This window comes from Plectropomus leopardus, chromosome 15, assembly GCF_026936395.1.
Source record: "Plectropomus leopardus strain MGB_pleo_1.0 chromosome 15, ASM2693639v1, whole genome shotgun sequence".
Classification (NCBI taxonomy): domain Eukaryota; kingdom Metazoa; phylum Chordata; class Actinopteri; order Perciformes; family Serranidae; genus Plectropomus; species Plectropomus leopardus.
Window position 1 is genome coordinate 15,268,559 of NC_142190.1, and position 12,049 is coordinate 15,280,607.

The following is a 12,049-nucleotide window of genomic DNA, read 5'->3' on the forward strand; positions in this document are numbered from 1 at the left end:
AAAACAATCCAGTGAGACAAAGAGAGATACATGCCAGTGTAGCTCAGTCCAGTAATGTTATTTATGTTATTTCTGCCTTTCCCCATTGAGTCTAGACACTGCATTGCTTGGAGTTGATATAACCTAAAGACCCAGCATCTATAGGCTGCTCCATGTGCTGTAGGACACTTTTCCAATCATCATTTCCCGCAGATTTATCAAGTATGACGCTTCTGACAGGACAGCAAATAATGTTGGACTTATGTTTCAAATTTCAAAGGTTTAGGTGATGATGTCAGTCTATCTTTTTTGACAGTTACTTTGAAACACATTCATTTTAAGCCATATCAGGGTTCTGATCAATTCTTTTAAAACTATTGTGTGATAGCCTTACTGTCCTTAAAGGAATACTTCACCCACAGAATAAGCATTTGCATAACAGTAAGTCATGCCATGTTACCTTTAATTCATCGGAAATAAGAAAGCTGTTTTGTCCTCATATCCTTCTATTATAGAAAACATCAAACATATGGATTAAATGACTGACTTGGGGCCGTGTTTAAACACAGCTACACTAAAACTAAAACCTTACTGTTTAAAACTTAACTAAAAGTGAAACTTATCTATAGTATTATAGCAAAAATGTATGAGTTGAGAAAGTACTGAGCATATGACTGAATGAAAGAGACCTGGATGATACTGCATAAGCTGTGTGGAAGTTTGTTAATGGATGTTTTGAGATAGTTTTGGTACAGTTTTGCTGCTGTTAAATGCAGTCATCATCACGCCATTTCTGTGGAGGCAGGCGACAGTTTTTTTTATAAATTCAAGTAAACACGGCATGACTAACTAATTTACAAACAGTCATTTTGTGGGTGAACTATTCCTTTACTCCCATGTCCAACATAGACGCTGATAGTGCTGACGGATTTCTATTTCATCTTATCATTCTTGTGGTCTCTCGTTGGTGCGTTTTTTCCAGGATCCTGAATCGAATGTGGAATATATTTTTATATATTTTTACTGACATTGTGCAGGAAGAACACACGCAGCCTTATATGTAACATAGTGGACATATTTGTGGAACACTCTCGGGTTGCACTACTGAGAAAGATGTAAATGCATGAATGTATGACTGGAAAGTTATGCAATAAATGCAAACTGCAAAATGCAGAGCTCCTTAAAAGGATAAGTACTAGCCAGTTTTAGGGAGGTGCGATCATCGCGGAAGACGAAACATTAAGTTGAACACTTTAAAAGGAAACTAAGCGATGATGAATGCTTATGACTGACTCACTGTTGTTTAGTGAACTTCCCATTATCTATGCAAATCAGCAATTATCGTACTTTATATGGCAAATTTGAATATATTTCATCATATGTCATATTTGGGGAAAGTTTTCAAAGAGCACATCCTGAGAGGAGGTTCAGGTGAACAGGAGGTCACACACATTTATACACACACACACACACACACACACACACACACACACACACACACACACACACACACCTGGGGGCTTAGAAGTACATGTTTATTCTGCTTTCTGGCTACTGATCAACATTGGTGCATTTGAGAGTTCACTGCTTCACTCAGTCACACAGTGACAGCAGTTGTTCAGGGCGTTGTTCATTCACTGATCCCAATAAGATTTTCCGTTCTGGACTGGGGATTCGGGCCAGCAACCATTCATTCATATAAGCCTGCTTCTTTTTTTATCCGCCATCCCCATCTAACCACACCAGTTGCTGGATAAACTCTTGACACAGTGCTCTACACTTGTTTAAAAGCTGTAAAATGCTCCCGGCCCATAACAGCCTCATTGTGCCCTGCAAGCTCCCACAATGCCCTCTTGTTAATGGGTAAAGTAAGCCAATGACCTCACTGCTTACCTGCAGCTGCTTTTATAGAGAGGGATTACCGGTGCAACTGGGTACTTTTGCAAGAAGGTGTGTGTGCCTGTGCTATTGCTTAATGTTTAGCGTGAGTTTGTTTGTGTGTGTGGGAAAGGGTGTGGAGGATGGTTTGGTTTAATCATTAAAATGATAAATGGGAAAAAGGTTTTCCTGAGTACTTCTAAAAGGCCTGTTGATGCAGGTGGACCTGCGTGAGTTAACCTCTTTGTTTCAGAGTCAAAACACAACCTTTACTCACCTCACGCAGCTCAGCTTTTAAGGTTTAAGACCACAGGCGGAGTGATAAAACCAGACAGAGACATATCATTTCCAGATGGTGATTACAATAGTTCATCTGATAATAAATCATATTTTCAGCATCATATTTACTACATCTTCAGTCTGTAATTGTAGACCATGGTAACCATAATTTTTAAACCATTAAATTTTTATACTGTGATATGTCATAGATTAAATTGAACACTGAACCTTAGTGTTGAAATGAAAAGCAAATTGAAACTTTTAAACATTAAAAAAAAAACAACATTTTGCATGTCTTGAGTCATCTTTACACTTGAAGGCCAAAAAAATGAATCCCAGGCTTCTTTAAAAGAGCTCTCTGACCATAAAGACACAATCACATACTTATTCTATGAGTTGTTCTATGATGTTATACAGTCTACTCCTTAGTTTCATTTAAAAATTAAACCAGGATGTGTTCAATACTTACACAATGCCATTACAGCAGCGTGTGCACTGGGGTAACTTCTGCAGACCGGACATGGGGCTGGGGATGGGGCTTCCCAGTTTAGGAATTGGAGACCTTATTGGAGACTTTAAGTTTCTCATTCTCTCTGTCGGGGACACACCTAAAATGACAAAATAACCACAAAATAAATACAGGAGCTTTGGACAATGCACCATAAACCATTTAGAAGACAGTCCTTACAAATACTAAAAAACCACAACAGAATTCCAGGCGCTGACATTATTAACATTTTTCATGTGGGCCTCTGGTAACCAAGGTAACCCTGTTTATATATGCGTGAGTGTTTGTGTATGTGCTCTAGGGTCACCAGATTCCAGGTAGTGCCTATCTGGTTAAAGGGGAAAAGCCATGCGGGGTCATGAAAGTGTTTATGTTTGTACTCTGGAGAATATCCCCTTTGAGTTCCAGGTGGAAAGACAAGAGCAGGGATTGGTAGTAACACATTACAAGAGATGCATATGAATTAAAAAAAAAAGAAAAAAGCTTTATTAAGGAAGGCGTATGTTTCATGGTCTTTTATTAAAAAACTATACTTCTACACTATATATTTTTGAACCAGGGTCCTACCATTTTGACCAATTATTTGTAATTGGTATATAATTCAATTTAATTTGCCATTTATACCCTCCTTACAACCAGTTTGCTCTAAATGTTGGGCTTGGGTGTCGACAGGAGCGTCTTACTGCAGATGTCAAGTTACCTGCAACATGGAAGAAAATGAAGTACCAGCTTTCTTATTGACAAGGGCCTTTTTTTTCATTACAAGTGTTTTTTTCCCATTTCTTTTCACTGATCTGCACACCCTGAAAAGAAGTAACTTGTACTTTGATAATTAGCCAGCTGATTTTCACTTTTACTTGGGAAGGTTTCTCAAATGGTCATTTTCACTTTTGGTTGAATCCCTTTTTTATGGGAGTAATTAATTGTTCAGGCAACTGCAGACAACTGACATTTACTTAACTGTTATTTTTACCATCACTTTGCCTTCAATGCTACATCATGCTCAAGACAAATAGCAGCCTATCTCCTGCCAGAGGTCATGGCATGGTCAGAGTTAGTGTTTTTGTACCTTCAGATCACACTTCTCATTAGCATTGCTGCTGGCTTTCATAAACAGGATGTTGCCACATGTGCTCTTCCGCTGCCTCTCCATTGCATTCTTCGAACATGTAATTACTTAGAGATTTATGCTTTCTGAAATATGTAAAATCCAAGGGCAAAAAACTGCAGACCATCAGTCCTCACTGTAGTGAATGTGGCGATGAATCACTGATGTGAAAATGCTATGCATAACACACTTAAGTGTTGTTAAGACACAAAATGAAAAATCTGCAGCACTCATAAGAGAGCATGTCCTCAACTTTTTTCTCTGCTTTCACTCTACCTTTACAACACAGTCAGTAAACTTATTTTTATCATTCTCTCTCCCTCATAGTGCACACCTTTCCCTGTCTTTGACCTCTCTGTGTCTCTCGCTCTTTCCTGTGTGCTCCAGTCAAAGTCTGGAGTGGCACTATAGCAGGAATTCATCAGTCAACCTGGCTAGACACCCGGGAAGGAAAACATCCCATGTTAGAGAGTCAACCATCACACCACTATGCTACAATCATACAGTGACTGTGAACCACACAAGACGAAGTACATCAGGGGTGTCCAAACTTTCTTGAATGAGGGCCAGATTAGATCATGTGAAAATACCTAGGGGCCAGCTGCTTTTCGCATTACATGGGTTATTGAAAAATAAATCATGTATAAATGAGACAAACACAACTGTTTCATCTTTCATTGAAGTTACACAAAAATTACCTGAAAATAAGTAACAAAAAAGTAAAGTAAAAACAAAACAAAAAAAAAAAAACAGAACCCAACAACAAACAAACAATAAAATTACCTTTAAAAATGCCCCAAAACAAAGCATTCAAAGGCTGAATGCAGCACAAAATTAACTCATGACAGTACAGGTGTTTAAGGCTTAACAAGATTTTCTTTTACACATAACACAGATATCACAGAATGAGACTTTCTGTAAATACACATTAACAGGAAGACACCAACTCAACCAGCTGCAGTAACAGCATATAATTCTCATTTAAACTATGCTACAAGAGTGTTACATAAGAAGGCTATTTTTAAAACTATAATAAGCTGGTAGTTCTGGTGGTGGACGAGGGTTGCTGCCTTTCCACGGATGGCATTTTTATTAAGAGCGATCAAATCCAATCATCAAGTCATGCCTGACTGGAATGCATGAAAGGGACATGCTTATTACTGGATATCTGGAGCCACTCTGGTGGTTACATGAGCGCCAGGGTGGATCAGTGAGGCACAGCCGTGAACTACATGACTTCCCTTTACTGATGATGTGCCAGCAGAGTCTATTCAGACCAACAGGCCACCTATCACTGACTAACCACAGTCTAATTAACTCACATCTGGCACCTGACTCAAAGCCCTTTCTATCGCTCCATCACTGAGAGCCTCGGACTGCTCCATGGTGAGTTTAAGAGCTGACATTAGCTGCTGGGTATGTTATTTCTGGGATTAATGTCTCTATTAGCCAATGATGCACTCTAATGGAAAACCTTTCATGTGCAGCACTGGTGACTTTCTCAGAGAGGGTTAGGTTGACGAATAAAAGTTTTTAGACCACAGATACAAAACACAGAATGACTGAGTGCTTGTTTAGTCTTGCTTCTACATTTTTAAAAAGTCAGACCACTTAGGCCCCGTATACTTTGTGGCCAAACGCAGACAGACACCATATTTTATTCGACACACGGTGACAGGTCGTACAATTACGACACATATCTCATCCCATGCAACATTCACGGCACATTGTGCGACCTAAACTGTGACTAACATACACCAGACGCTCTGTAAAACAGCCCCGATCCTAACTCAAACCTGTCAAGTGCAGAATGTCAAAACTAAATAATAAATAAACAGCTGTAATAATATCCTCTGAGACAGCTATTGTGGTATATGGTATCAACTTTTGAGGAAGTGAAAAACAACCTTGATTTACTGTCATTGAATGCTTTAGTGTTGCATTTCTTTGACGTGTTTAAAAGGATTTTATGAAGATTACATGACAAAAATGATCACTGAAAAATGGGCAAAATTCTCTGCTGAAATGCGCTGGAAGTTTTTAATCTCTTGGGGCCACACGTCCAGCCAAAAAGGGAAACATGTTATAAGAGAAAGAAGAAGCGGTAGAAAGTGCTGACATGAAAATGAATCAATGACTAATCTGATGATAAGAAGTAAAACTACACATTTCTTTTTGCTTTTGTTTGTTTTATATTGCTGTAAACTGAGCACTTTAAAGTTTTCCCACTAATTCAGACAAATAAAACAATGACTTCACTTTGGGAACTGAGAACTAATGATGGGCGTATTTTGAGCATTTATAGAGCGAGCAAATGAAGAATATGAAACAGAAACTATAACGGATGCTGCTCTATTGTGCTGTCAAAACAACAACTCCTCTCTGCCAACACAGGGTTAAGCCCCTCACCGCTGACATCACATGTTTACCCCCACTGGACTACAGAGCTTGCTGGGGCTTTAAATCTTTTATCTCTTCGGCTCTGTCTTGATCCCTGTGGAATAACAATTTCACTGGAATGCTCCCTCTGCTTTTCCTCGAAACGTCACAGGAGGACATGACTGATGTGGCGTTTACGTTTACCTATCTGAGTCGGTGGCCGCAAATACTTTTCATGCAAGACAAAAGTGACAATTATTACTGTATACAAGCATTCTGAGTTTACATGTTTTATTCGAGAAAGCAAACAATAATTGGAAATGTGTTATACTTTGAAAGTAGGCCGATAGTTGTCTTTGTAGGCCGAGGACACGGCCTGCTTCCCTCCTGAGGACTTTCCTCTGTTTTGGAAATGTTTCATCATGTTTTGACAGGCGATCTGCAGAAACTAAGCCCCCCAGAAGGCTGATGTACCACAAAGCCACTTTTCTTACACTACATAATGTAAGGAAAAGTACACAATATGGTACTTTGCATGATTTTTTTTAACCCCTTAAAACCTGGATCACTTTTCTTGTGCTGTGTTCAGGCAACTGTCACAAGATTTTAAACCTTTAAACCCCCGAGCAAATCTGATTTAAATTCTTTCCAAAACATGGGGGAAAAAAGTGGTGAGCAACTTGTCAAAAAAACGAAATTAATCAATTAAAAAAAAACACACACAAGGAATAAATGTCCAGAAATCTATATATATACACAATTATCATAAATATAAATTATAATTCAGAATTATTCTTACTTTTTAAACACGTCTTTGCCCAGGTCCTTTCCTTTTTATGTGCTAATTTTCTTTTACTTTTGACCAAATTCTTGCAAATTTTTGAGTTATGTCTTCTTACATTCCTCATTGCCCGTTTCCCATGATTTTAAAAGATATCAAGCAATTTTTTTAAGGTTTCAAAAGGTTAAACAAATAAGCCTAGGGTTCAAGGAATGGATGAGGTTTTCTGAGAGATCACTGGAGTTGTGTTTTTTACTTTTTCTAACTGTTAAAGAAACACTCCCATCACGTCATCTTCTGTCTGTCCTCCCCTTAAATCCACCTAAAACTGATGAAGGTGGAAAATATAAAATCTCATCAGCAACAGAGCAATCTCAAGTCTTCACATTCAACAATAACAAGTTCAATCTCTGTTTGTTTCTTTAAAACATTATGTCCATAAAGGCTTGTCTGTCAGCATATAAGGAACTTTTTGTTACTTATGAGAGGGAAGGAGAAGGTGCAAAATGGGGGAGGCGCTTCAAACTATTTTTTAAGCTTTGGGGAGGGAGTTTTGATTTTGCTTAGGCGAGGGAAATTAAACTTTGATGAGTTTTATTTTATAATTATTTCAACCAAGAACCCGTCTGTGCTGTTTGCCAGTTGCATTGGCTCCTTGGCATGAATACAGTAAAATATGGTTATTTATGATGGAGAGAGGGTCATGCATTTTCCCCCCAGTCACTAAGGGAGGCTGAAGGGAAAAAAGAATGTCACTCACACCCCAGCCTCCTCTAATAAATAAAGCACAGTCCCTAACTACATAAAACCATACTGTGGAAGAGCAACAAAACAGGTACAGTAGGTACAACTTTCTATCATCTGTCATCCCGAGGTAATACTGCTTCAAACACCCTAATTTAAGACCAGAATTTCACAGTCACTCCACCCCTCTTCCATCCACAGTGCTAACCAATCGTGGCAGAGTCTGAGGAATTCTGGGTAAACTGACACTCTTGTTTGCTTTAACTTTAAAAGCCCCTGAAAGTCAACATGGCCTCTACAGGGGCTTTCGCCTTCAAAAGGGGACCAACTACTGTGATTTAAAAGCCTGACAGCAAGGTATGCATTCAAAAAGAGGACGATTTTACTTTAACCTGAGTGTCAAATGTGTTAAATTGTTGGATTTTACTCATTTCTTTTTTATTGGGCTATTAAAAAAACAAACCAAAAACAACAACCAAGGGGCAGCAACATCTGTGGCAGGATCTCACACTCTCACACAGATTAAATGACACAGCCAAACATCAACAGACAGTCAGGTAGCTTTTAAAATGATCCCAAAGTAAACCTGAAGTGTCTCCCTGTTTCATCGAGGACTTAGCTTGTCAGTCAACCTGTCAGGCTCCCGAGCTGAAAGGCCGCTGACAGCACACAACAAGAGTCACCTTTAAATCTCTTTAATCCATCAGCAGTGTCTCTCTGCCTCCAGCCTCCGTTGTCTGTCACTAGAAACGGTCTCTTTCTTTAGCTCTACCTCTCTCTCATTGCTTTGAGTGTAATGGTAAGTGCTAAATTAAGGAAACAGTATGTTCTGGCTGTGCTCCAGGCCTCACTGCGGGAGCAGTCAGTGTTGTTCCTGCTGCTGTGGATTATCCCGTCGGCTCTTACATCAAAGGTAGGCCCAGAGATGTGACAACTGAGCTGGAAGTCTTCACTCTTGTCCAGGGATAACGGTAGTGAATAAAATCAGTGATTGATCTATTTGGAAAATTGAGAAACTGAGGCTTTTCCATGTCACTGGTTTTATGTGCTTTTGCCAATGTTCATAATTTGCTCGATGCAGTATATCCTACCAGTATATATTAAGTCAGGGTTATATCACTGACTTTTGACACTCAGCATTAGCAGTCATTTTATTCTGGGTTTCAGGGGAGCATTTTTAGCTTTATTTTCCGAATATTCTTTCAACCTAAACATTTTGGCCTGAACATAAGAGAAGATTTTTTCAGGAAATTACATTTGTAAAAGGGATTGTGCTGTATATGGCTGAATATGCAAAATATCAGGTGTAATTTTTCAATGTAAAGAATACTGTTATAACATTAGCCTGCCAGCCAGCGTGTTGCATTATGGGTCGTTTGTGGCCTGAAACAATTACTTTGATGATTTTCAACCGGCTTTGTATAATAACAACATGGGAAGTATGTGTAAATTAACTGTGGTAATTAACTTCCCTCCATCTTACTAGCGCCCAGATCTCCCTGCTCACGTCCCCTCAAATTCACCATTTGATGTCTTTTGCGGATTTTTGGCTTTTGGGCTGTTGCACGTCTGCCACCACAGACACAAAATGTATATACACAGACTGAGAGAGAGAGCAGCCTCTTTTTTGTCAAACTCAGGCCAAACTCCAATCAAACAGTAAAACTAGGCAGTGCTGATTAAACATAAACCTAGATTATACGACTGTTTTCCCCTTTTTTGCATAAAATGTCTTCGGAAACATATTTCAGTTCACTGTCTGGCTATAATATGTTTCCTGTACTGTAAACTAGATGCTGAAAATACTGAGATCAAACGGTAAAAACAACAAGTGCTGTTTAGATATAAATCAAGACTATGTTACCATATTGCATATTTCTCACCTAAAATGTTTTCAGAAACATATTTTAGCTCACTTTTTAACTGTAATATGAGGGTGTTTGTTACCAGCTGGCCGCCATATTATTTCTTGTGCCAAAACAGATAAGCTTGCATTTTATTACCCAGGCCTTTATCAGTCAGCTGTGGGACAGTATATATCAGTATATTCTGGTAGTTGTAGGTTTTCTATATTTTGAGCAAAAGCAAATGCTACTTTCATTTCCCTCTGTTTTCTCTAATCATGTTACACCAGTGTCAAAATATTTGCATCTTTTTACTGCATAGACCGACCATCCTTCCAGTGGTAAAATACTTTCCTGTTGCTAGGCTTGCAAGTTACTTTCTGCAAGTATGTTGTGTGTCTCTCAAGTCAAAGGTCCAAATAAGGAGGACTCAATAACAACATGTTGTTGTTTTGTTGCATGCAAATATTCAAACATCTGTAACAGAATTGGCATCAAAAACCCACATCAGTCAAACCAGAGTATTTAAAGCCTCTAAGAACAAATCTAAACAGGGGAGGATCTCTTATTTAACTGAGAATTAAGACTGACTGCATGACAAAATATATATATTGAAACCATTATTTAGCTATGGGAAAGTTTACTGAGTGTACATGCTGACTTTGACACTGTGGATTTATACATTCACAGCTGGTAACACTCCACTAATAGTAATAAGGATTAAGGGTCTTTTCTCAAGGACGCATCAGTGTTAGTTCCTGAGCTGGAGAAAAACATTAATCACAGACAATCTGTGCAAACAGGTCATAAGCCCTCTCCTCTAGGTCCGGGCTATTTCCGCTTCAAAATACCAACACTTGGCTCATAACTAGGACTTTTGCCCTGCTTTAGTGGTAAACGTGGAACCTGAAAAGAATGTTTTCGTACAGAGGATTAGCTCTCCTCTGCTGCTGTCAGCATCACATGACTCCTCCTCAAAAGCTGGAATGCCGGGCGGTCAGAAGGCAGACAGGAAAACCATATTTCTCACTTTATTGCCCTTTGTGAAGTTGTTTTTGCAGTAAATTGCCAAACCAAAACTTCCCTCCCCTGTTCATCCGTGTGTGAGCTATTTAAAGCACTTCATCTTTTTCCTGCTCCTTCTGTCTCTTGCTTTCTATCGTTTTTGCTCCCTCTCGCTCACACTCTTCCTCTCCATCTCCTAACCTCACTGTCTTTCTATAAAAGGAAAACTATGCCAGTGAGACAGAGCAGATCAAAACAGTGAGCGAGGAGCTGCCTGAGCAAGGCAAGACGTTCCTTTGGCTTGAATCGAAAGTCTCATTTACATAAGAGGAAATATTTACTCAGAAACTTAACTTAACTGCTTAGATGCAGCAGGCACATCCATATGTTACGAGGTTTTAACTGTCATTTTATACCTGCTGAACAGCTTTAGTTAGTTCAGCATTTTATAGTCTGTTGACAGTCGAGCAGCCAAGTGTATCAAAGTTACAGTTGGAGACATTGACATCATTGCAGGATAACAGAAATAAAACATTTGAGGACATGGTTTGGTTGGTTATGTGCAAGATATCTTTCTTCAACTTTTTCAGGCTTAGCTTGGTCTCTTAAAAGCTCCGGTGAAACTGAAGTTAGAGCGTCTTTAGCTTGGTATTTCCCAGTGAAATGGAATATTTGAGCGGTGTGCAGTTTACAAGAGGGATCAGGTTTAGCGAGATACGGAGTTACAGCAGAGTCCGCTGCTGAGCGGATTTTTGGCTCCACACACACCTCCCTTACCATCAGATCAGGAGGAGGACATGGGAAAGATGATTGATTTGGACCCTGGCCACATTGTTTTGGAAATGAAACCAAGGGTTCTGCCTCTCCTACTACAACTCACAAACAATAAAGTGCTGTTTTAAATGACCTTGTCGCCCAAAGTCTCATTTGATTGTTCAAACTTTTGTAACGAACATTTAAAACAATTTTACCTGGTTTTACAGAAAGAAAACAGATAGGGTTTTTGATGTAAAAATACCCCCATACTGATTTTTTTGACAAATATTTGGTATATAAATGAAAATTAACAGAGGGACACCGGATCAAAACTATAAAAACGCATTTTTGCTTTCTTAGGGACTTTTTTTAAAAAGCCAACTGTTTGTCACACACGTTGCACCACCTTTTGAGCCAATAAGTTAGAAGATGCAGAACGTGGTGGTATCACAGCTTTGTAGAGCTGACAGAAAATGGTTGAGGAAAACAGATATTTTTATAATTGATTAACCCACTTTAAAGTAATTTCTTAAGCCAAAATGCCAAAGAAGAACAGCTTTCAGCTTCTAAAATGTGATCATTTGTGGGTTTTCCAGTCCTCTATCAAATGAAATATTTTTGAGTTTTGTATGTTGATCGGCCTATACAGCAATTTGAGTTTTCAGCTTAGGAAAACAGTGTTAGGGCTTTCTGACCTTTTATGGATGAAACACTGAATAAACTAAGAAAATAAAGGACAGATAAATCAGTAATGACAATAATCATTCGTTGGAGCCCTGTAGCTAACG

At 38.8% G+C, this 12,049-nt stretch overlaps 1 protein-coding gene across 1 annotated transcript in view; it reads right to left on the reverse strand.

Annotated features, from left to right (window-relative positions):
* Positions 1 to 12,049, reverse strand: part of pdlim4 (PDZ and LIM domain 4) — a 54,809-nt gene that overhangs the window by 3,606 nt on the left and 39,154 nt on the right. The window contains exon 6 of the mRNA XM_042498849.2: positions 2,606 to 2,744. Within this exon, the coding sequence (XP_042354783.2) occupies positions 2,606 to 2,744 (139 nt within the window). The remainder of the gene's footprint in view (positions 1 to 2,605; positions 2,745 to 12,049) is intronic.